The sequence below is a fragment of the Cercospora kikuchii genome (assembly GCF_019650295.1).
Source record: "Cercospora kikuchii DNA, contig_00001, whole genome shotgun sequence".
NCBI classification, from domain to species: Eukaryota; Fungi; Ascomycota; class Dothideomycetes; order Mycosphaerellales; family Mycosphaerellaceae; genus Cercospora; species Cercospora kikuchii.
In genome coordinates, this window is record NW_025408582.1 from 3,868,464 (window position 1) to 3,890,740 (window position 22,277).

The following is a 22,277-nucleotide window of genomic DNA, read 5'->3' on the forward strand; positions in this document are numbered from 1 at the left end:
CGTTCTCGGGACCCGACAGCCGCAAGTACGGACTCGGTACATACGCGCTTTGATTCGGAATGCTGATAGTTCTCTGTGAACCGAGATTCAGTATCTTATGAGCAGCATATCGTGCAAGATAATTCGTGGCCAAGCTGGAGAACCATTAGAAGAGCCCTTCAATATCTTCAAGATCACACTTCGCAACCCAAGTAGACTGCAAGCAGTCGTGATTACACGCATAGAATACCTGCCTAGAACGTATTGCTACGTGACTAGTGATAGACTCCAGGAACTTTGGACTGACGTAGGGCGGAGTGAACTCCTTGTCATGTGGTAGATCCTCTGGCGGAGCCTGGATCATCCATAAGGCGAGGAAGAGGGCGGAACATGGTGCACTCTCGTGGGTAGTGGTGCGGGAAAAATTTGGATGTACCCGTACTTTGGTGGGGGCGAGTGGCGGCGGATTCGTGCCTGAGTAAGGCTTGGAGTGCTATGCGTGGAAAGCGACGCGCAGCAAAGAAGACAAGGAGCACGGCCTTTGCCATGGTGACAGTCTGCATTGCGATACGGACACAATATATGCATCAACATGCCAGGCGTGACTTCGGTAACAGGCCAGTTTTGCTTTCTAGTTTGAGCGGCTTACTGAGAGCCTGTGAATCTTGCTGTACCAGCAAATTTCATACTTATGACGCTCATAGCACCAGCAACTTTCACACGCATAGCACAACTATACAAAGGTCTCGTGAACATGCACGTATTGATGATCGCTATTATATGCGGCTGCATGTTTGTTGTCGTACAGAGCTTGCGAGAATCGAGGGCGGATCACAACGATGAAGTTGCGAAGCGGGCGCGTGGTGAAAGTGCCAAAGAAGGAAATTTCGCAGGTGGGTATAGGTCAAGTAAGGAATCGCAACGAGGCCGCGTGCTAATAAATCGATCAGGCCGCACAGCGTCTCCAGCTACTCGGAATACCTCCCGAGCTACGCCTCATCATCTATTCATTCCTCCTCATCGCTTACTACCGAATGTACGACTTTCGTTGTGCGGCCTCCATCGAGCATACCATCCTTCACGTATCAGCATTCATCCGCAACGAAGTGCTATGGGATTACAAGACTGCACTCGAATACTTCACCACCCGACTCTACGATATCACCTTTGCAGCCTGCGATGCTTATGCTTGCGCTGCTTGTGAATGGCTCGACCATGTCATATCGATAGGTGTTGCTGGGCCATGGAGCATAGCGGCGAGGACAACATTGCTTCGATTGCAGATTAAGAAGACCGAGGCGTTCGATGAATACGGCTATGTCGTTGACGTCGTGAAGGATTGCTTGGAAGCTGTGGAGGAGCAGATTGTAAAGTGGCAGCTCTGAAGGAGCTCTTGCAGCGACGAGATCCTGCAAAGAAATATATGGCGGTCTGAGATCCTTAGCCTGCAGAGATAGGAATTTCAGATAGACAATAGAATAGGACTATTTTTGGGTCTACGATCTCGAGAGGACTGTGAACTGTGGATCTATGGCTGACATCTCATTCCGTTGCAAGCTTGTCGGGTGTCTTGGGTGAATATGCCTCACACTGAGTGGCTGGCAGCATGTGGTGAAACTTTGGATGAGTGACATCTCGCAATTGGCATATCAGCAACAACGCAACGTACTGTTCTCAATACTGCTTGCAGTCGTGGGACTCAGTCGTCATTTGCTCTTGATCTGCCATATCTCATCGACTACGATCCAATCTGGTCGAAAAGGTGCAATCATATGGCGCAGAATAATACAGAAACGAAGAACTGGGATCAGCAGACGTCTGAACTGAGTGGTGTATAAGTTTGAGGCAGATTGTCGATATGGGCGGAGGGCTTATGCTCTTGACGTGGCCCGTGCACAGCCCACGTGATCCCTGTGAGTGAAGGCCCAGACATGGTGTGGTATGATCCCCTGCAGGGTTCCGATGTCAAACTGGCACAGACTTGGACACGTATACTGTGATTCAATGAGTTTTGGCCTCTGTTCGTCTCTCCTTCGCTGGGGCTGATTGAAATGCCTCAATGCCGCCAAAGAAGTAAAGCCCGAAGAAGGGCCATGGACGAAGTGGAGCCGACGATCAAATCAGTCCACGGCTTGCAAATTTGCGCACAAAGATGCTGATCGAGCCATAGGCCTGAGTTGAGATTTCATAAACCCACTCCATGTCTGGATATCCAACAATAATAAGGAGGTTTGGCCGAGCGGTTAAGGCGCTGTCTTAAGGTTGTTCTTCTGAGCAAACGCGGCAGTACGAAAGTGCGCAGGTTGTTAGTAATCTCCAGAATTGAGCCCTGAAGACGTTGGGGCAGTAGCTAACAACGTACCAGCGAGTCCTGCAGCCTTCAACATTGAAAATTCCACTTTTTGCATTTTTTGGTGAACAGTCGAGATCTGGACGCCGAATACGCTGATCTTAGACACTTGTAGGGTTACTTACACCTTTCCAGAGTGGTGCATCGATCATATGTCATCGTGGTCGGACCAGAGAGGAATGTTGCGGGTTAAATTTTTGTTGCTGGCTATGCCGCTGCTACGGTCGACACGAATCCTAGAACAACCCCTAGCACATCATATTGTGCTCACGAAAGAGTCTGTACTTCGTTCCGAATGGCCAGTGGAGTGCTTGATTCAATCGTCTTCTCAGCCTTCTTAATAATCTTCCTCAGCTTCCTGATTTCGGCCTCCACCTCTCTCATCCTCCGCGAGCTATTCATTGCCTTTGAACAGCTTTGAATGTTTAACACGGCATCGGTGAAAGAGTTCTGAGCTTGTCGTAAAGTTGAAGGTACCAGAATACCGAACCAGCGGACGGGGTCATGAGGATCAATTCTAGGCGTGACGGATTCATCTTCTGATATATTCCCACTTGTTTCCAACTTGCTTCCTGTTGTCTGAGGATCTTGAGGACTTGTATTGCTGGCATCTGCTAGTTCTTGCTTGCCTTCTGGCTCAGGAGTGGCAGCTGGGGTGGGGTAGTCTGTAGGGTGAGGCTTTTCCGTGGGCTCTTCGCTTTGCTTATCCGGAAGACCTTGTTCCTCGCTTCCAGTACTCGTGGCATTTGATGTGGATGATGCTTCGTCTGCTTCCGCATGCTTCACGACTCTCATAGAAATGCCCTGGTCTTGGGCTTCTACAATAGTGCGTATAGTCGCAACGGCCCTTTCATCATAGTAATCTTGCCCGTATCTTCCGCGGGATAACTTGAAGTTGGCTTGTGCGAGCGAGAAGAATCCCGATGACATATGCTTCTTGATAGCAGCCTGAGCAGTAGTGTAATCGTCCACCAGGTCAAGGTATTGCGCCCAGAGCGTATCAAGCTGGCTATACAGAGATGATAGCGACTCCAATTGAGTGCCAGTGCCCTTGTCCTCCGCCTGCTCGTCTGCCATGATGGAGATGTCTCCGCAGTGTAAGCTGAACGGCAATGAGCTGGCCAGAGTAGACCTGACATCCAGTTCTGCCAAGACCGGCTAATTTGCCTATTTGGGACATTTGCGACTCGACTTCTGCTCTCTACACTTCAACTTTTTTCCAACATCAAGTACATTACACAAGCACAATGTCCGATTCAGAAGATCAGGCCGGCGTGCCTCTAATTGAGCCCATCTCCGACTCCGACTCTCCTGCGCCAGCCAAATCCAAATCGAACAAGCGAAAACGCGAGACCGAAGACGATGCAGAAGCGAAGAAAGCAGCGAGGAAGGCGAGACGGAAGGCGAAGAAGCCGCAAGACATAGACGACTCGACTCTGGATGCAGAAAAGGGCATAAACACAGCGATTGCACAAATGGACAGCCGACTCATGGCAGACCACATTGCTCAGAGGACCAAGCGATTTCAGCCAGACTTGAGCTTGGTAGAAGCAGAAGATTGGAGGTTATCAGAGTCGAGTATAGCGGACAGTACGAGCTTTGAGAAATACAGAGTGACGGCAAACTTGCCCGAGTTCCTCGAGCACTTCGCTGTGAAGAAGAGCGGCAAGAAGGGAAGCAAAGGCGACGGAGTGAGCTGGTCGCCGAAGGAGAAGGGCTCTCCCCACACGCTCGTGGTTACGGGTGCTGGACTACGTGCGGCAGACTTGACCAGAGCGCTACGGAAATTCCAGACCAAAGACGCAAAGGTCGCGAAGTTGTTTGCGAAGCATATTAAGATGGAGGAAGCCGTACAGCAGTTGAAGAAGGACAGAATCAACATCGGTGTCGGGACGCCACAGCGGATCATGGATCTGCTGGACGACGGTGCGTTGTCTGCTATCAAGCTGGATCGAATTGTCGTCGATGTCAGTCATATCGATCAAAAGAAAAGAGGCGTGCTGGATATGAAAGAGCTGCAGATCCCGCTCGTGAAGCTGCTCACGAGAAAAGAGTTCAAAGAGAGGTACGGTAGCGGAGACGGCAAGATCGAACTGCTCTTCTACTAGGTATGAGTTGCTCTATGGCTACGAGCGGATGGATCGAGGAGGTAGATTTCATCACACCATCGGGCACGTTCCTGAGCAGCTGAGCATCTTTCACGGGCTTTCCCTCACTTTGCTTGGCATTTCGGCCTCCAGCACTTATTGCAGCATGGTTGCCCGCGCGCCAGGCGAGTCCACCGAGGGCGTTGGCGCACGTTACAGGTGATGCCGTTCGAAGGCGACCGATACCATGTCCTTGGGCTATGTGCGACCACAATCTACGACCAATAAATGCAGCACAACCTCTTTTCGTCTCCTCGCAGCTGATGGAGGCCTGTCAACTTCGACACCATCAAAGCACACGGATGACTCGTGAGCACGCGTGGGATGCAGTAATCAAGTAAATCGCCAGAGCTTATGCAGATTGACCTTCAGTGTAAGTGAAGACTTTTACTTTTGCCGCACCACAGCGCGTGCTTGCCACTTCAACGTCAGCCGTTGCAAGTGAAGCTCAACCTTATGCAGCTCACGTTTGCTTCTGGCCGAAGCTCCGAACGCGCACAGTAAAAACCAAATTCCTTTCTTCGCTGCGACGCAAACCTTCTCTCGTCCAACATCGACAGCCGGTTCACTCGTTACGCAAGCATCCGCAGCACAGCACAACACAACAATACTTATCATCGACAATACTAAGTATCACTCACTGACAGCCACCACCGCCGGCATGCGTCTTGCCGTCTTTGGCCTCGCCGCAGTGGCCCTTACCACCACTGCGACGGTGCTCATTCCACCACCGACTCCTGGCTTGAGTATGTTTAGCTCTCACCATGACTCCACTTCGAGTGTACTAACAGTTTGCAGATTGTGCGCTTTGCCTCGATGACCTCGACAGTCAGACTGGCTGCGGCAAGCGCCCAAACAAGACCCATTGGGACCCAGAGTGCCTCTGCAGTCCTGAGAACGCCTGGCTCGCAAAGGGCTGCAACAACGCGTGCAAGGGGATCAGCTTCGCCAAAGATCTCACTTGCATCTGGGACAATCCAGCAGCCAAGCAACAAGACACGATCGCCGCTCGCGGCCCATATGGTCAGCGAACCTCCCACCCAGACCGCCGCATCATAACTGACACGTAGTAGGTTGCGCTGTCTGCCTCCAGGATGCCGAGTTGAACTTGGGTTGCGCCGGCGATCCAGCGGACCCGAACTTCAACTTCGGGTGCCTCTGCCAGGAACCTGGCTTCAGCGTGAGTCAGACGCTGCCCACTTTTGCATTCGACACTGATAAGACTACAGACCAAGGTCAAGGGCTGCAACCTCTTCTGCGCTGACACCCCACTCAATCTCGACGTTCAGTGCCCAAAGGCTGCGCCATTCGCCCAGCGTGACTTGACTGACGACGACCCTCGCTCGTGCGTGCTCTGCCTGGAACTTGCCTCTGCTCAGACCAGCTGCAAGCCAAGCGTCGATGGCTTCGATTTCAAGTGCCTGTGCGAAGCCGACAAGTCCGAGGTGAGCAGGCCGACTTTAAAATACATCATCGAGAATGTTTGCTGAGAGACTGACCTCCTTCTAGTGGGTCTCCGGCTGCACCGACTTCTGCGCCAACACTCCAAACGACCTCCACGCTCACTGCCGCGCTCCATACCAGACCATCGCCCCAGGTTTCCCTCTCACTGCGGCCATCACTCCACGCGGCACAATCGGCAACCCGAAGCAAACCGTCGACCCACACTTTGGCTTCTGTGGTCCTAAGGGCACCAACTGCAAGACCACTGTGCGTGCTCCACCAGCAGCAGAGAAGTACCACCACGGCTACAATCTAGGCAATAGTGTCTTCGACAACAACCCCTACGGCCCTCCTCCTCCAACCGGCGCCCCGATCCCCAAGAACTCCGTTCCCCACCGTGGTAACCCATCCACCCTGCCACTTGCCAGCGGCCGATTCGGCTTCTGCGGCCCATCGGGTATCAATTGCCGTCTCGAAGACACTAAGCCTTCTGCTCAGGCTGAAGCGATGATGATGGTGAGAGAGAATCTAACCACTACGATGGGGCTGAACGGTTCGTTTACGACGACTGCACAGGCTGTCCCGGGACCGAGTGGCGTAGGTAATGTCACTACCACTACCATCGCAGACGCTCCCACCATCACTCACACTCATATCACCACCGACGCTCAGGACTCGATGCAGATCGCAACCCCTACTCAGACTGCGAGCGTGCAGCAAGGATCTGCTGTTCTCGTCATCGGCAAGAGCGTTGCTGAGATCTTGCTCGGAGCTGTTGCGGTTGCCTTTTTGGTTTGAGTGGGTCTCCGAGACTTCTCTGATGAAAATGTCACAAGGCATGGTTTTCTCAACATATTTCTCCAAATGAGAACAGAATGACCTTTCCGATGGCATAGCATAGGGCTGATGGATAGGCTGTCACTTGGTGTTTCGAGGTTATGGTTCACTGGCGTCGATATCGGGCGTTCAGGTCACGAGGAGCAAGATACTTCAGACATCACAGCGAAGCACATAATGAAAATTGTTCAATAAAGATGCCTCTCGACTGCCTCTCAGTCAATGAATTCAGATTGTTTCACATTTCATTACAAGAACTTTGCAAGCGTCAATTCATTAAAAGTGTTTACTGCGCTGACGAGTACCATGCCTCATGCTCAATACGAGAAAATGCCGGAAGTTGTCCTGCCCAGCCCATAAGCGCCCTCTTCTCGAAAACCTGCTCTGCAGCTCTGTAGTCATGTCTGTCGCTGTTCTTCTATGTCGTCGAATGTATTGAAGTACTGTGGACCTTCCATCTAAACAATGCCCGAGTACTCTTGCGTCAGGCTGATTCTGTTGTTGACAACCTTTGTACGTGAAACACCAGTGCTGCCACTGCCACTGCCCAGGCCTAGAATGGTGATCGACTGGATAGAGACATCAGTGTCGTAACCGAATCGGCCAGTGATGGTGAAGCGGCCGTTGCTGAAGTATTCGAACTTCATGTATGACCAGGTGTCTTGCACGAGAGAAACGCCATCGTCAAGGTACAACTCGCCATAGGCTGTGCCATTGGCAGATGGAGCGATGATGATGTCAAAGTCTTTCTTGCGAAGCTCGGTCGTGGTGTTGGCGGATTCGGAGCGCTGAGCAATGATGGAGCCACCCTTGTAGTAGAGCGGGATCTCAGTGTAGTCAACGTCTTCGACAGTGACGGTCTCGCCGGTGCCAATGATCTTGTCGTGGGTGTAGAAGTCGTAGAAGACGTCTTCTGGCAAGTAGTGTGTCGCTGTAGTGCTGTTCTCGGTAGTGACGGGAGCGACCAAGATGCCAGGGCCATAGAAGTACTGGTAACCCAGCCCAAAGGTGTTGCTGTCTTCTGGGTAGTGATAAAACATAGGCTGGATCACCGGTGTGCCAGTCTGGTTCTGCACGTAGAAAGCCGTATAGAAGTAGTCGAGCAGTCTGTACCGAATGTCGATAGCCTTCTTTGCTGCCTCGGTGACAAGTGGCCAACGGTAGAACTCCTGATCAGCCGCATCGTTCTGAGCATGGTTGCGATAGAATGGAGTGAAGGCGCCCAGTGTGGCCCATCGAGCACAAAGCAGCTCAGTTGTATCGCCACCGAAACCGCAGACATCCGGGCCCACCATTGGCACGTTGTACATGGCTGCGAACTCGAGATTCTGCGAGATGGAGATGAGATAGTTTCCCCAGTTGGACAGATTGTCGCCCAACCACTTGCCAACGTGAGCTCCGGCACCAGCGAATGTCGAGCGGGTGATGATCATTGGACGCAGACCTGGTCTACGAGCCAACATCGCGATACGAGAAGCTTCGGACATTTGAGACCCATAGATGTTGTGGGTATCGTATTGAGTCCAGCCGTCATATTGAATGATGTCAGTGTCAGCCGTCTTGTTGCTGATGCTACCAGCCTCATTGTCGATTTGGTAAGCTGGGTTGATGAGATCACGACCAGGCAGGCCTTTCATGTCGCCAGCGGCTTGACGTTTGAAAATAGGCGTGAGGTGGTGCGTCTTGTACGAAAAGTCGGCAAAACGGCGAACAAGTTTGCTCTGCGGAGGCGACGAAGTAGTGATCGTATCATCAGTTGAAGACGTGCTGCCACAATCGCCTGTCGTGAAAGTGCGGTTCTCTGTCTCATAGATGAAGACACCGCCTGGTTGAGACCGAATGTACTGGTAAGTGACCTCAGTATTGGCTGGTAGGTCGATTGCTGCGCTCCAGATAGGATAATTGTCAGCGCCGAGTGGTGCCGCGCCCGCGGTATCATCGCCGCCGCCGATGGTGATGGCACTGCCAAAGACCAAGATGTTCTCGCCGAAGAAGGTGCTTGCATTGACGTTGAACGTGACGACGGACTTGCAGACGGGTTGGAAGTCAGGACCAAAGCCTGGGATCGGACGCGGGCTGCCAAGACGAATAGGAGGCGGCTGAGGTGGGTTGCCTGCCAGCTGAGCTTCGAGCTCCGGATTGGCGCACGGATAGTTGCAGAAGTTCGCAGGCTCATTCATATCAATCCAGAGCGCGTCAATGTCAACGCCGGTTTCGGCATCGAAGAAAGATTGAAACTCTTCGTTCCAGTAGGGTTGCGTGTTGGGATGGAACCAGTCCGGGAATGCCCTGTCGAGATGTCAGTCTGCGGATGTGTAGTTATCAAGGACGTTACACTCACGTTACACCTGGCCACACGACACCCTTGTAGATCGAGCCATTGTTACGCGTCATGAAGACTTCCTGCTCTACACCGTTGTTGAAAGCGTCGTAGTCTTGGTAAGCGACGGCCGGATCGACCATGACAATATAGTGTTGCTGGTTGGCGTGGAGGTGGTCGACCAATTGTCGCATCAAGGATAGCGGGAAACGATCTTCATCAAGAGTGAAGACCCATCGCAAGTGCATGTAGTCGATATCTGGAGCGCATGTCAGTGGACACTTTCGTGCAGATACGGGACGCGCAGAACCAACCTGTCCACATGGTCTCCAACGGAATGCCAGCAGCAGAGTAGTTTGCAACCACTTCTGCGACCCAGTATACATCACGGTACCCGTACTTGCATTGATGAAACCCAAGGCCCCAGTACGGCTGGAGGGCGCTCTTCTGAGAGACTTCGGAATACTGCTGTGCAACTTCAACTGGAGACGGACCAGCCAAGAAGTAAAAGTCAAGGACACCGCCGATGATGTTGTACTCAAGGTGCTGGCCACCTGTGGTGTCGATCTTGAAATCCATGCCGTTCGAGTTGAGGAGGAACACGCCATGAGTGCCGTTCGTGCCACGATGATCGTAGTAGATTGGGTGTGTACCGTAGAGGTTTGTGCCAGATGGGGCACCATAAGCGTCGCGGTTCCAGGCGGTACGCGTGTAATCGGTTGTGTTCAGGCGGCTGAAAGTGATGTCAGTTGTGACGCTGCGACTCGAGGCCTTGGCACTTACAATGGATCGGTATGCTCGCCGGTACCATAGAGATTGGGCTTGTCGGGAAGTGATGTCCTCAAGCGCACGTATTGGTCTTCAAAGATGAGAGACGCTGCCGATGAGTCGAACAAGACTTCGTCGGTGCTGCGTCGCTTGACACTGAAGCTGAATGGCTCTTCGACATATTCAAAGACAAGCTCACTCGAAGCGTTCTGCGAGCCGCTCGAGGCCGGGCGTGGGAAGACATGACCGGGTACCTGGTAGACCTGCTGGGCAGCATCCTCGATCAAGACATGTAGACGCGTATCTAAGATTATGTTAGTCCCATCAATGCGGCTTGGAATGCCATATCAGACCCACCAGTTTGGTACTCGACTGTCAATGTCAGATCTTCGATATCCTTGCCGTAGATGTTGCAGGGAGTGCCTGCTAGTGTGAGTTTGGCAGTCAAGCCATTGGCATTGGTGCTGATGTCGCTGGCTCGATAGCCAGGACAGTTGGAGTTGGTGTCGTTCTGACGGCGAACGAGTGGGTATGGGGATGCGGCGACGGAGGTTGCAAGCGCCAAGGCAGTGGTGAGAAGCGCGAGGGGCGCCATCGCTGTCGACGATGGCGACGTTGAAGAAGTGTTGCAGAAGGGTGCACAGCGCTCCAGTGGTGCTCGGTGCTCGAGTGGTCGGAGAGGGGCGAGACTTGGGATATTTTATAGTGCCGGGGCAGGCACGGCTCTACGATCACAAGCGCAAGTGCTCGGACCATTGGCAGGCATGTGCAAAGCCTTGGACCTGCGCATTCACCTCCATTCACCACGCAGCAATTGGGCGCAGTGGTGAGCAGTGATGGCGTCGCGCATGAACCTGCGTCTGGCGGCACAAAAAGGTGTCAATTCTGCAGGGGAGGTGGAAGCTCTACACAGCTCGACGGCGGTTCCGCTGCAGGTCATCGGCTCGTGGACATGGATCAAAGGGCATATGGCTTGGAAGCCGTCAATAGTGCTCGCGGGGTATTATGCAACAATTCATCAGATGGAGGCCTGCGTGCAGCAAAGGATGCGGCGGTGACGGGCTGATCGGCGACACTCTCGGCGGCGAAGAGGCAGCGGGGTGCTGGTCTGGAGCGCGTCAAAAGGCACTTCGAGCCGCATTCGAATCGGGCAAAAGTGTATCCTGATCCTACGCCGCTCAGGCACACGTGGGCACCACGAACGGCAGCGTGAGATGACCCAAGATGCTCGAGGCAGCGGCAAGATGCGCGTGCATGTACTCGGCGTCGTAGTCAGTGTGGTGGCACAGGAGAGGGGAGAGTGGGTGGCAGGATGGCCGCCCGCTGCACACGGGCGGTGCAGTGCGGCATCATGTGCAGCGTGTTGTCCAAGGCCCCGCGATGTGAGGTGAGGCAATTCCTCCGGTGCTAACAGGGATGCCTCTTTCGTCGCTCCCGGATGCACGGTGCCTAGCTGCAGCGCAAGTCGGGGTAGCACGCGCGCGACGCTGGCAGACGTCTGCAACACCCACGCCGACACCGCTTCACGCAATCAGAAATGTCATTTGGGAAGGAAATGAAATAGAGTTGTGATGAATGGCAGGAGGTGAAGACAAGAATGGACGCGAAACAAAGAAGGAAGGCGCACCGGCCCGCGCGCCGCCCGCGCCAGGCGCGTCATCCTCCAAACAACACTCGCACGGCGCGTCTGTGGTGACAGAACTTCACTGTTCCGCATATACACTCGTTTGACCAACTGGTCGGCGCATCCTGTGATGCCCATCGCAGCCCCGCCCCGACGATGACAGCACCGCCGACCATCAGCGACCATGGATAGAAAGGACGTCTTCCGCATTCGTCTGAACTGCGTAGACCACGCCCAGTATGCTCCAAACACCATGGATACGCCCATCTGGGGCCCTCGTTCCCTGTCTGCGACACAACGCGTGCAGCTGCCCGATGTACCAGTCATTCGAGTCTGGGGCTCGACACAGACGGGTCAAAAGGCTTGCGTTCATATCCATGGAGCCTTTCCTTACCTCTACGTGCCATACACAGAGTCACTCGAGGACAGCCATGTCAGTCAATACATGTCCACGCTGCGTCACTCCATAGACCATGCAATGTGTTTGTCATATCGTCGAAATCCGCATGAGAACCCACGAAACGCTACATTTGTGGCCCACATCAGCTTGGTTAAAGGAGTGCCATTCTTCGGATACAACGTTGGGTACAAGTACTACCTCAAGATCTACCTCCTCAACCCTCTGCACATGACTCGATTCGCAGATCTTCTGCAGCAAGGTGCAATCCTGCGACAGCACTTTCAGCCTCATGAAGCACATTTGCAATATCTTCTGCAGTGGATGTGCGACTTCAACTTGTACGGGTGCGCGTACATTGAGATTGCCAAGGCGAAGTTCCGATCGCCGGTGCCAGTGTGGGAGGAGCTAGACGACCTGGCACATCTCTGGCATGACCGATCGATCGATGCGAACGATATCCTGGATGCAGAGCGATTCCCGCGACAAAGTCATTGTCAATTGGAGCTTGACATACGAGTAGAAGACATACTCAATCGGCATTCTATTGAGCCAAGGCCGCTTCATCATTCATTCATCGAACGACTCGCTTCTCTGGAGAATCTGCCGCCAGAGGAAAAGCTGGTGCATTCGATGGCAGGACTTTGGAAGGATGAGACCCGAAGGAGGAAGTTGCGCATGGGCATGACGGATCCAACTTCGTCTCCATTTCCGCCAGAAGTACTCGTCAGCATGTCTGTAGATCCGCGGAACGACAGCAAAGGTGGTTGGATACACGAGGAAGAGTTCCGTGAAGCCATCAACGAGCTTGCTGAGCAGGAGAAGAGGCAACGAGGTGGTGCGCCGTTGTCATTTGAGACATTTGGCAGCCAAGTCAAGGATAACGACGACAAGGTGCCAACAGTCTTGGACAGCATATCAGAGCTGTTTCACAGCACCCTTGAACAAAAATGGGCCACTCTCGCGCGGGAAGCAAAGGCACGTCAACAAGAGCCATATGAGATGAGTTTCAGCGAATTCGTGAGCACCCAGCGCCCAGGTGACCAGGCGCCGTTGATTGATGAGACTAGCATCGCCCAAGTGGCTGATGACGAGGGCTACTTGAGCGATGAGGAAGAAGCAAAGCTACTCGCGCTGACCCAAAAGCAAAGGCTGAAAGACGCCGGTCTCCCAGCTATGGGCGAGTCCAAGTTAGTCGATGAGCCTGCTCAGCTTGAGGCGGATGCGGAGCGACTCGAAGGGGCGACGGTGCCTCAAAGCACGGTGGACAAGATGAGCAATTCTTTGCTGAAGCGACCTGCACCGGCGAGCAGCCAGCTACCATTCAAGAAAGCGAGGCTCGATTCACAACATAAGTCTCCATGTGCGGAGCGGCGATACTTCCGCATCAAGGATGTCAAACCTACGACGAACATTGATGGAGCTTCTTCCAGGCCCGGCGGCGATGGGTTCGATGCACCACCCGCTGCTCAGATACAGAAAACTGTCGCAGTCGCAGTTGATAATGGTGCTGATCCGCCTCCTGCCACACAGCCTCCATTGTCACAGCGATCTGTCCAGTCTTCGCAAGGAGATAAGATCTCCTTTCCGACTGCAAAGCATCCGCATGATCCGGCAACTGCGCAACGTCTGAGCCAACGTGACGACCTGGCTCATTTGCCACACCGAGCTTCACGTACGAGCCAGAAGGAAGCACTGATATCGTCAGACAATTCCGGCGCATCGAAGTCCATGACTTCCATGCCGTCGCCAAGGAAGACAATCGCCACGATAGCTGCCAACGCCGCCCATGCATTCGCCAGAGCTTTCGGAGTCACTGCTGGGTGTCATGCTCAAGTGCTCGCAGCTCTACCTCCAACTCACGATGAAGTCGTGGCGACCATCGAGCCGTCTGTGATATATCAGGATGCTTATTACAGCAACGAAAAGGATGTCCCTGAGCGCGTCCGAGAATATGCTGGCCAGGAATTTCGACTGGAAAGCACCACGTTGCCATATCTCCCATCGTTTGACAAGAACGGCTCGATCGGGCAACCTGAGCGCTTGAGCAAAGTTGATGCTGAGTTCTCGCTGAAGCGTCGGGTATGGCAATGCTCTCACAAGGCCTGGGAGATCATGAAACCGGCACCATCTTATGCAGAGGTCGAGGCATGGCTTCGGACCGAGTCACCTCCAGAGCCTGACGATCTTCAAGTCCTTGATTTCGACGGCCCTCCTGTAGCTTCACAGCTAAAGCGCAAGAACCGGGCGCCCCGTGAGCTGTCACAGATTGAAGGACCCACCCAGCGCAATAGACACGGCTTCAAGTATTCGCAGAAAAAGACGAGCACTAGTGTGCAGCACGAAACTGGTTACATGAGTATCATGAGCCTGGAAGTGCATGTCAATAACCGAGGCGATCTAGCGCCAGATCCCGAAATTGACGAAGTCAACATGATCGTCTGGTGCATCGCTGATGAGCAGATGGACGATGAAACCAAACTCGGCATTCTGGTTCTGGAACAGGACAACGATGATTTGCCTGAAAAGATCCGCAAGGTATTGGGCAACGACGTCCAGATTGACAGCGAAGACAATGAGCTCGACCTGATCAACAGAATGGTTGACATTGTTCGCGAGTACGACATTGACATTTTGACTGGGTATGAAGTCCACAACAACAGCTGGGGCTACCTAATTGAGCGTGCTCGACTGCAGTACGAATTCAACCTGCCCGATGAGTTTTCACGGATGAAGTCACATTCCAAGGGACGATTTGGGAAGGACGCTGACAGATGGGGTTTCACCCATACATCGACAGTAAGCATCACAGGCAGACACACGATCAATATCTGGCGTGCAATGCGGTCTGAGCTCAACCTGTTGCAATATACTATGGAGAACGTTGTCTTTCAGCTTCTCCACAGACGCATACCTCATTACTCATATGCAACGTTGACCCGTTGGTACAAGAGCGACAAACCAAGAGACTTCGCAAAAGTTCTCGACCATCTTATCACCCGAACCAGGCTGGATCTGGAGATATTGGATGCGAATGAGCTGATTCCGCGAACCTCTGAGCAAGCACGATTGCTCGGCGTGGATTTCTTCTCGGTGTTCAGTCGTGGCTCACAATTCAAGGTCGAATCACTGATGTTTCGAATTGCGAAGCCAGAGTCCTTCGTCCTGGTTTCACCGAGCAGGAAACAGGTCGGCGCTCAGAATGCGCTTGAGTGTCTACCGCTGGTCATGGAGCCCCAGTCGGCCTTCTACAACAGTCCTCTTCTCGTGCTAGACTTCCAAAGTCTCTACCCGAGCGTCATGATAGCGTACAATTACTGCTACTCGACCTGTCTTGGCCGCATCACTAGTTGGCGAGGAACGAACAAGATGGGCTTCGCGGACTTCAAGCGCCATCTAGGTCTTCTCGAATTGACCAAGGACAAGCTGAACATTGCACCTAATGGTATGATGTACGTCAAGCCCGAGATGCGCAAGTCGCTCCTCGCAAAGATGTTGGGCGAGATTCTGGAGACCAGGGTCATGGTCAAAAGTGGCATGAAAGTCGACAAGGATGACAAGACACTGCAGCAGCTCCTCAACAATAGACAACTTGCACTCAAACTCATTGCGAACGTTACATATGGCTACACCTCGGCCAGCTTCTCGGGTCGTATGCCATGCTCTGAGATTGCCGACAGTATCGTGCAGACAGGACGCGAGACTCTCGAGAAAGCCATCGCTTTAATCCATTCTGTTGAACGCTGGGGAGCAGAAGTAGTCTACGGCGACACGGACTCCCTATTCGTCTACCTCAAAGGTCGCACAAAAGACGAAGCCTTCCGCATTGGCGACGAAATCGCAAAAGCAGTGACGGACATGAACCCAAGACCCGTCAAGCTCAAATTCGAAAAAGTCTACCACCCTTGCGTCCTTCTCGCAAAGAAACGGTACGTCGGATTCAAATACGAAGGCCCATCGCAGAAAGAACCCGACTTCGACGCAAAAGGCATCGAAACTGTTCGTCGCGACGGCACACCCGCCGAACAAAAAATCGAAGAGAAAGCCCTGAAACTCCTCTTCCGCACATCAGATCTCAGCCAAGTCAAATCCTACTTCCAAGCACAATGTACCAAAATTTTGACTGGTCGCTTCTCAGTACAAGATTTCTGTTTCGCGAAAGAAGTCAAACTAGGCACATACGCGGAAAAAGGCCCCCCTCCACCGGGCGCTCTCATCGCTACTCGCAGAATGCTCAAAGACCCTCGACAAGAACCTCAATATGGTGAACGAGTTCCTTATGTTGTCATCGCTGGTGCACCTGGCGCTCGACTTTGGGAACGTTGTGTGGAACCTGAACAGCTCATTCGAGATGAGAATGCTGAACTTGATGCGGAATACTACATTAACAAGAACCTCATTCCACCACTCGAACGAATTTTCAATCTCGTTGGAGCTAATGTTCGGAGCTGGTGGGATGAATTACCGAAAGTTCAACGAATTCGACAACTTGGTGGTGTTGTGGAACCTTTGGAAGGAGGAGCAGCGAAAGATACGATGACGAAGAATGCGAGGAAGACGATGGAGTCTTATATGGGTTCTTCGTTGTGTTTGATTTGTCGGACGAAACTTTCTCCGCCTGGTCAAGGTCATCTCGAGCATGAAGAGGAGATTCAGCTCCCGCTTTGTGAAGCTTGCAGGCATGTTCAGACTTCGACGACGTTACTTGTTTTGAGGAGGAAGTTGCAAGCTGCGGAGATGAAGGCGAAGGCTATGCATAATATTTGTAGAAGTTGTGCGGGGTTGGCGTTTGATGAGGACGTGAAGTGTGATAGTCGGGATTGTCCGGTGTTTTATTCGAGGGTGAAAGCGGATACGCAGTTGAGGGTTGCGAGGAGAGGGGTGGGGAGTGTGCTGGAGGCGTTGGAGGAAGAGGTTTTGGAGCAGGAGCCGGCGGAGGATCTAGAGTGGTAGTGGTATATCGGACAAATAGCACGAGACTGCAGTACTGATTGAAGAGATGTGATGAACTTTTTGTTTGACATTCAGCTTTCACATCTGTGACTACTTGATTTCGACGTGTGGCTTCATCTCCACTTCGAAAAGGCCGTAGACGGGCTGCTTCTGTGCGAGAAACTCCTAATAGCCAGCCAAACCAGTGACGCCTGCAATACCACTGCGTGGTGCTTCATCCCAGACCACAGTGGTTACATTGCCACCAATCTCGATTCTCGCGATAGGCTCCCCAATTAATCCAGAGACAACATCACGCCTCAGAATCGCAACTGCCTGATCGTTTTGCAGACCGACTGCGACCAAGTTTCCTGCTGCGTTGGTCTCGAAGTGGCGTGGGAAGTTTCCTCCTGCTGGCCAGAGCTGGTGAAGAGCAGTCAAGTTTCCGTCCTGGCCAAGCGGGAAAGTGGCAAGTGAGTCTGACTTGCCAATAGCGTTTGGCAAGGTGAAGGTTGTGTCGTTGCGGTTGGAGACGATCAGGAAGCGGTTGTCTGGAGAAACTTGAATTTCTGCTGGAGCAACGCGCTGTGGGACATTGAAGAGACCGGTGGTCTTGAGGTAGCCGATGTCTTCGAATGAGAGACCAGTGCCGTTGGTGGAGTATTGCACAGCGTATCCGGTCACAGTGGCGGAGAGTTCTCCGACAAGGTAGAGGTAAGTGGTGCCGCCGGGAGTATTGTATGGCGTCCAGAAGGCGAGATGGCGAGGGCCGGAACCTGGCTCAGCCTCGAGAGGATCGAGCTCTGTCAGCTTGAGGGTTTTGGCATCGAAGCCGAAGATGCGGACGAGGTCAGCACCAAGATCTGGGACCAAGATGTATTGGCCAGTTGGGTCGACAAATGCCTCGTGTGGGTGAGGAGCGTCTTGGCGGTCTGGGTCCGGGCCTGGCGATGGAATAGTGAAGAAGAACTCCTCGTTCAGCGTGACGTTGCCGGTGGACGAGACCTTGTAGGTGGTGACTGCCGATCCGGAGTAGTGAGCCAAAACGAGACCTCGCTCGCTTGCGGATGGGTTTCCGTAGATGGCGGCACTGACGGGGCCGTTTGCGGTGGTCAAGTTGACGATGGAGTCGAGGCTGCCATCGGCATTGATGCTGAACGAGGCGAGAGAGCCGTTAGGACTCGAAAGGCCTTCGTTGGTGCAGTACAGCAGTCCCCGACCAGGATCGATGGTGAGCCAGGCTGGGTTCGGTGCGCAACCATCGCTGGCGGAAGTCTTGGTGAGCGAGTAGCTGCCGTTGCTTTCGGAAAGGGACAAAGTGGTGATGTTGCCGCTGTAGTCGGCGACGAACAAGTTCGTGGCAGAAGCTGTCGCGCCCAGCGCGAGCAGAGGTTCGAAACGCATGCCGGAGTTCAATGCGGTGGTACTGTACAGTCCGAGTGGCGCCTGGTGAGCCGTACTTTCTGTCGATATGGGACGGTGCTGACGGCAGGCAGGCAGCAGGCCCGCGCGAGGGAAGGCGCTGACAGCCAGATCTTATATCACGTCTTCGCAGCAAACAGCCTGTAAGAGGCAGTGAAGGCCGCAGGTGGTGGGCCTTGGTGAATGCTTGACTGCGTGTCGCGAAGTCGCCCCGGCGCGCGCATGCGGCAGGCGTGAATAGCGAATGGAGGAAGCGAAAGGAGCGCCACGGCCATGCGGGTACAGTCAGTGAAGGAGTGGGCAATCAGATGGTGCGCCGGTGGCTGACGGCCCTCGTCGCAGACTCGCAGCTGGCCATGGTTCGACAGCCTTACCGACTGCGGCAAACGCGATGTAACAGAGCACGCCCGTCGCCAAGCTGCGTTGTTTCGCACGACAACACGCTTGCCCACTTGTGGGGCCGGCACCGCAATGCCATCGTCTCTGGCGACAACTCCATCAGCAGCATTCGCGAATCGAGCTCAGGGACAGCCGGCCGAGGTGCAATTGGCTATGCAATTGAGCGCATCTTATGATGTGCACGTTTCATGTACAAGCTTGCACGACGGCAGCTTTGGTGGAGGTTGTTCGCATGAAGCTCAAGCATCCTGGTCACTCCGAGTTCCCGACTCCACGCTGGGCACGTTCCCATGGGGTATCTCCTCCATTATTACTTCATCAACCTCTTGCGACGTCGGCCTGCCAGAGAGCGCCAGCACTGGGAAGGACCAGACTGCATTACCGGCTCCGGCTCAATACATCACCCGATCCGTGCATTGGTTACACAGCGTCAGCCGGAAAATTTGTGAGCAACTGTCACCACAGATGCCAAAGAGCGGGGACATGCAGAGACCAGCAAAGTGGGACAAGTTTTCAGGCACACACATCCCCCGCCAGGACCTTCGTTTCGATCTGATGTCACTCGCACTCTGGTCGTGTCCTGAGCAGCATCTGTTCCGACCCGATTACTGAACTCCCATGGCGCCCTGTAGGCAGAATTTCGGAAGATCGCGCCGTGCTTCCGTCGACAAGTCCCCGAAGAGCAGTATTCACCCTTGGTCATGGACGTCTGCTTTCACGCCCAAGTCACGTCTCTTGCACGAACAGACATCTCTTACACATACTCTTGCCCCCTTCGCTTCCTTCCATCTCCACTACTCCTCCAAACTCCCTTCTTCCCTGTCTTCCCACCCATTCTCACAATTCCAATCAAATGATGTACTCCTGCCACCACTCCATCTACAACTTGCACACCCTCTTGCGATACAACTCCTTCCAGCGCGAGCTTCATCTCTGTCATTCCCGCACACCCAAGACATAGCACTTCCGCTCCTTGAGAGATCAATTCCCTCGAAACATCCTGCAGAATTTTCATAACCTCCTCTCGAGGTAATCGTTCGAGGTCCAGAACTCCTAGATCGCAAGATTCAATCCCAGCACAGTAAGGCGACATGTTGTAGTATGCTACATTGCTCCAGTGAGCTATGGCCGAGCGCCCGGATGTCGCCACGATGCCAAATTTGGAGCCTAGAGTTCGGGAGACCAGGAGACTGGATTCCATGATTCCAATTACTGGAAGATCGTATTCTTCGCGGAGCATGTTTATGAGTGGGTGTGCGGAGTAGCAAGCTACGAGAATGGCATCGTGAGTAGCGATCAGGTCGGGTTGTGCGAGCAGAGAGCGGAAGCAGGCGGCTGAGGAAAGAATGGCGTCGACTTGGCCTTCAATTGCTGTTGGTGCATCGTTCGAAGGCCCGGTGAAGGGGGTTACGGAGACGTCAGGCGGCAATGTTGGTAGGACAGAGGCAACGCAGGACGCAGTCATTGAAGGCGTGGCGTTGGGATTGATGAGCAGGACTCGTATCCGCTCTTTCTTGTGCAAAGTGGTAGGATTCATCGGTATCGTGCTGTCTGTGGCAAAAGTGCTGCCATTAACCTGAGCCTCTGCAGCACCTTTCCTAGCAGACAACCGCGGCGGCTCCACAACCCCCGTCTGTTCCGCAATCCTCCCATAATGCTCCACTCTCCTATGCCTCTCAAAATCAAACGTCTTCGTCTTCCCCTGTCGACACCTCTCCAAATCAATCTCCGCAAAAACAACCTCATCCCCCTTCGTCTTCGCTTCCGCCACAATTCTCCCCTCTGGATCCACAATACAACTCCCCCCAATCAAATCATACTTCCCATCATCCAACCCACACCTCGCCGCACAAACACTAAACGTCGCGTTCATATAACTACTACTCTGCATCACAAGTCGATGATGAAATAATGCATCCTCTTCCGCTTTCTCTGGTGATTGATTCGCATCCGATCCCCAAAGTTCAGGGGCGAAAGCTGCAGTATTATATCCGCAGAACACAACTTCCACGCCTTGGAGTCCGAGACAGCGCCAGCCTTCGGGCCAGCGGCGATCATTGCAGATTAGCATTCCGAAAACGGGTTCTGTGTTTTGTGCTAGGTCTGGGACGCGGAAGGCTTTGAAGCCGAGGTCTCCAGAGAGGAAGTAGCGTTTTTCGAGTTGGTTGGTTGCGTTTGGGTTGGAGAAGGGTTCGAAGGTTCCGGGGAGGTGGATTTTACGGTATTTAGAGAGGATGGATTGGGATTTGGAGTGGTAGTAGATGCTGGTGTTGAAGTTTCGATTTTCGGGTGTGGTTTCTGCGAAGCCGATGCTGATGTCGATGGAGAGGGAAGTGGCTTTTTGAAAGAGAGGGGCTGTTTGAGGGGATGTCGTTATGTCGCCGTGTTCGAAGAAGTTGGATAGTTCTGCATCGGAGGTAATTAAGTGGCGAGGGAAGAATGTTGTGAAGGCTAATTCGGGGAAGAGGACGACTTCTGCTCCAAGATTTGAGGCATCTTCGAGCAACTTGAGCATTCGTTGAAGGACCTCTTCTCGGGGCGCGTCTCGATGGACTGCTCCTATCTGGGCTGCTGCTATACGAATAGTTCGAGGCATTGTCGTTACTAGTAAAGAAAGTTGTGACCTAGCTGTTTGAGTGAAGTACTGCTATATCGCAAGAGAAGACGAGAGTAGATCACTCTGCTATCGGGAGACTCTAGGTCACACTGTAATGTCGTATCGCGATCGTGATGAGTTTCAAGAGATGTTGCGAATAGATATCGGATGAAGTCGCACCTCTGCCCCGCTTATGCTGATAGTAGTATTGGCAGCGGTTACTCGGGCCGGTGTCTGCTCGCCGTCGGCATAGTCGTGTCGGAGCTCGCGGCGATACCTCGTTGTTCTTGATGAGTGCTTCTTGTCAGAATGGAAGCGGAGAATACAGTACGTTCTTTGCGAGTTGCTAAGAGGATGTTCCAGCTTTCGTAAGTCTTGGGCGTTTGGTAAGACTCCCGTCTGCTAGGCCATAGGCCACGTGCACGACTTGTTCACACCATACTATATCCTAAAATTCTGCTTGAGCACGACATTGAGACTGCATCGTCTTTAGAAGTAGTCTCAGTAGAGCCTCGATTCACAAATATTCCACGAAATTGCAATTGACAATCTCTCTCTTCATGGTCCGGTATGATCACGTTTCGGACGTATGCTTGGAAGATACCTTTGACTGCCGGAAGATACTGCGGCTCCAATGGCACATACTATGCTATCACCCTGCGTTATCAGCGAGGATAACAGGTGAAGCGTTGGGGTTCCAGGGTCGGTCTGGAGTACCTTGTCAGGCATGGCGAAGTCGTCATGTTCGGAGCGTGTCTCGTTCGTTGTTGTTAGTCAAGACTCACCAGCAAGTGAAGTAACAAGTTTACGATGATTCGTCGTCGAGGCGTAGCGTGCGTCTCGCGTGGGCAGCGACGATAAGTGATAAGCTCATGGCTTGCCGCTTGTGGTTGGGCCATATGCAGCCAACCGAGGACCTGTTCCAGAAGTGGAGACGAGAGGAGGCAGCGGAGAAGGGTTGTTGGCATTCATCAGCATCCCTCTGCCAGCATTGGAGCGAGACCGGTCTGTTGCTGGACAGCGGCCTATTGCGTATACGACGGGTGCGCATCGGACTACCCCG

At 53.2% G+C, this 22,277-nt stretch overlaps 8 protein-coding genes across 10 annotated transcripts; 4 read left to right on the forward strand and 4 right to left on the reverse strand.

Annotated features, from left to right (window-relative positions):
• Positions 1-818: 818 nt before the first annotated feature.
• Positions 819-1,364, forward strand: CKM354_000150800 (uncharacterized protein; the record flags this gene model as incomplete). The annotated part of the gene is made up of 2 exons (XM_044796634.1): positions 819-872; positions 930-1,364. The coding sequence occupies 2 exons, from the start codon at positions 819-821 to the stop codon at positions 1,362-1,364; spliced, it is 489 nt and encodes a 162-aa protein (XP_044652569.1).
• A 1,232-nt stretch (positions 1,365-2,596) lies between these two features.
• Positions 2,597-3,406, reverse strand: CKM354_000150900 (uncharacterized protein; the record flags this gene model as incomplete). The annotated part of the gene is made up of 1 exon (XM_044796635.1): positions 2,597-3,406. The coding sequence occupies one exon, from the start codon at positions 3,404-3,406 to the stop codon at positions 2,597-2,599; it is 810 nt and encodes a 269-aa protein (XP_044652570.1).
• A 170-nt stretch (positions 3,407-3,576) lies between these two features.
• CKM354_000151000 (uncharacterized protein) lies at positions 3,577-4,437 on the forward strand (the record flags this gene model as incomplete). The annotated part of the gene is made up of 1 exon (XM_044796636.1): positions 3,577-4,437. One exon carries the CDS (start codon positions 3,577-3,579, stop codon positions 4,435-4,437), a length of 861 nt encoding a protein of 286 aa, XP_044652571.1.
• A 700-nt stretch (positions 4,438-5,137) lies between these two features.
• CKM354_000151100 (uncharacterized protein) lies at positions 5,138-6,717 on the forward strand (the record flags this gene model as incomplete). Of its 2 annotated transcripts, none has more annotated exons than XM_044796637.1 (5): positions 5,138-5,222; positions 5,275-5,499; positions 5,547-5,656; positions 5,706-5,921; positions 5,986-6,717. In XM_044796637.1, the coding sequence occupies 5 exons, from the start codon at positions 5,138-5,140 to the stop codon at positions 6,715-6,717; spliced, it is 1,368 nt and encodes a 455-aa protein (XP_044652572.1). The 2 variants fall into 2 exon arrangements, with proteins under 2 accessions (XP_044652572.1, XP_044652573.1); XM_044796638.1 differs by having other exon boundaries at positions 5,550-5,656.
• A 497-nt stretch (positions 6,718-7,214) lies between these two features.
• CKM354_000151200 (uncharacterized protein) lies at positions 7,215-10,600 on the reverse strand (the record flags this gene model as incomplete). 2 transcript variants are annotated; one of them, XM_044796639.1, is made up of 6 exons in its annotated part: positions 7,215-9,045; positions 9,098-9,335; positions 9,391-9,809; positions 9,860-10,148; positions 10,202-10,355; positions 10,598-10,600. In XM_044796639.1, the coding sequence occupies 6 exons, from the start codon at positions 10,598-10,600 to the stop codon at positions 7,215-7,217; spliced, it is 2,934 nt and encodes a 977-aa protein (XP_044652574.1). The 2 variants fall into 2 exon arrangements, with proteins under 2 accessions (XP_044652574.1, XP_044652575.1); XM_044796640.1 differs by lacking the exon at positions 10,598-10,600 and having other exon boundaries at positions 10,202-10,439.
• A 1,052-nt stretch (positions 10,601-11,652) lies between these two features.
• On the forward strand, positions 11,653-16,818 carry CKM354_000151300 (DNA-directed DNA polymerase; the record flags this gene model as incomplete). Its single annotated transcript, XM_044796641.1, has 1 exon — positions 11,653-16,818. One exon carries the CDS (start codon positions 11,653-11,655, stop codon positions 16,816-16,818), a length of 5,166 nt encoding a protein of 1,721 aa, XP_044652576.1.
• A 165-nt stretch (positions 16,819-16,983) lies between these two features.
• CKM354_000151400 (uncharacterized protein) lies at positions 16,984-18,201 on the reverse strand (the record flags this gene model as incomplete). Its single annotated transcript, XM_044796642.1, has 1 exon — positions 16,984-18,201. One exon carries the CDS (start codon positions 18,199-18,201, stop codon positions 16,984-16,986), a length of 1,218 nt encoding a protein of 405 aa, XP_044652577.1.
• Positions 18,202-19,372: 1,171 nt separating this feature from the next.
• Positions 19,373-21,214, reverse strand: CKM354_000151500 (uncharacterized protein; the record flags this gene model as incomplete). Its single annotated transcript, XM_044796643.1, has 1 exon — positions 19,373-21,214. One exon carries the CDS (start codon positions 21,212-21,214, stop codon positions 19,373-19,375), a length of 1,842 nt encoding a protein of 613 aa, XP_044652578.1.
• Between the last annotated feature and the right edge of the window lie 1,063 nt (positions 21,215-22,277).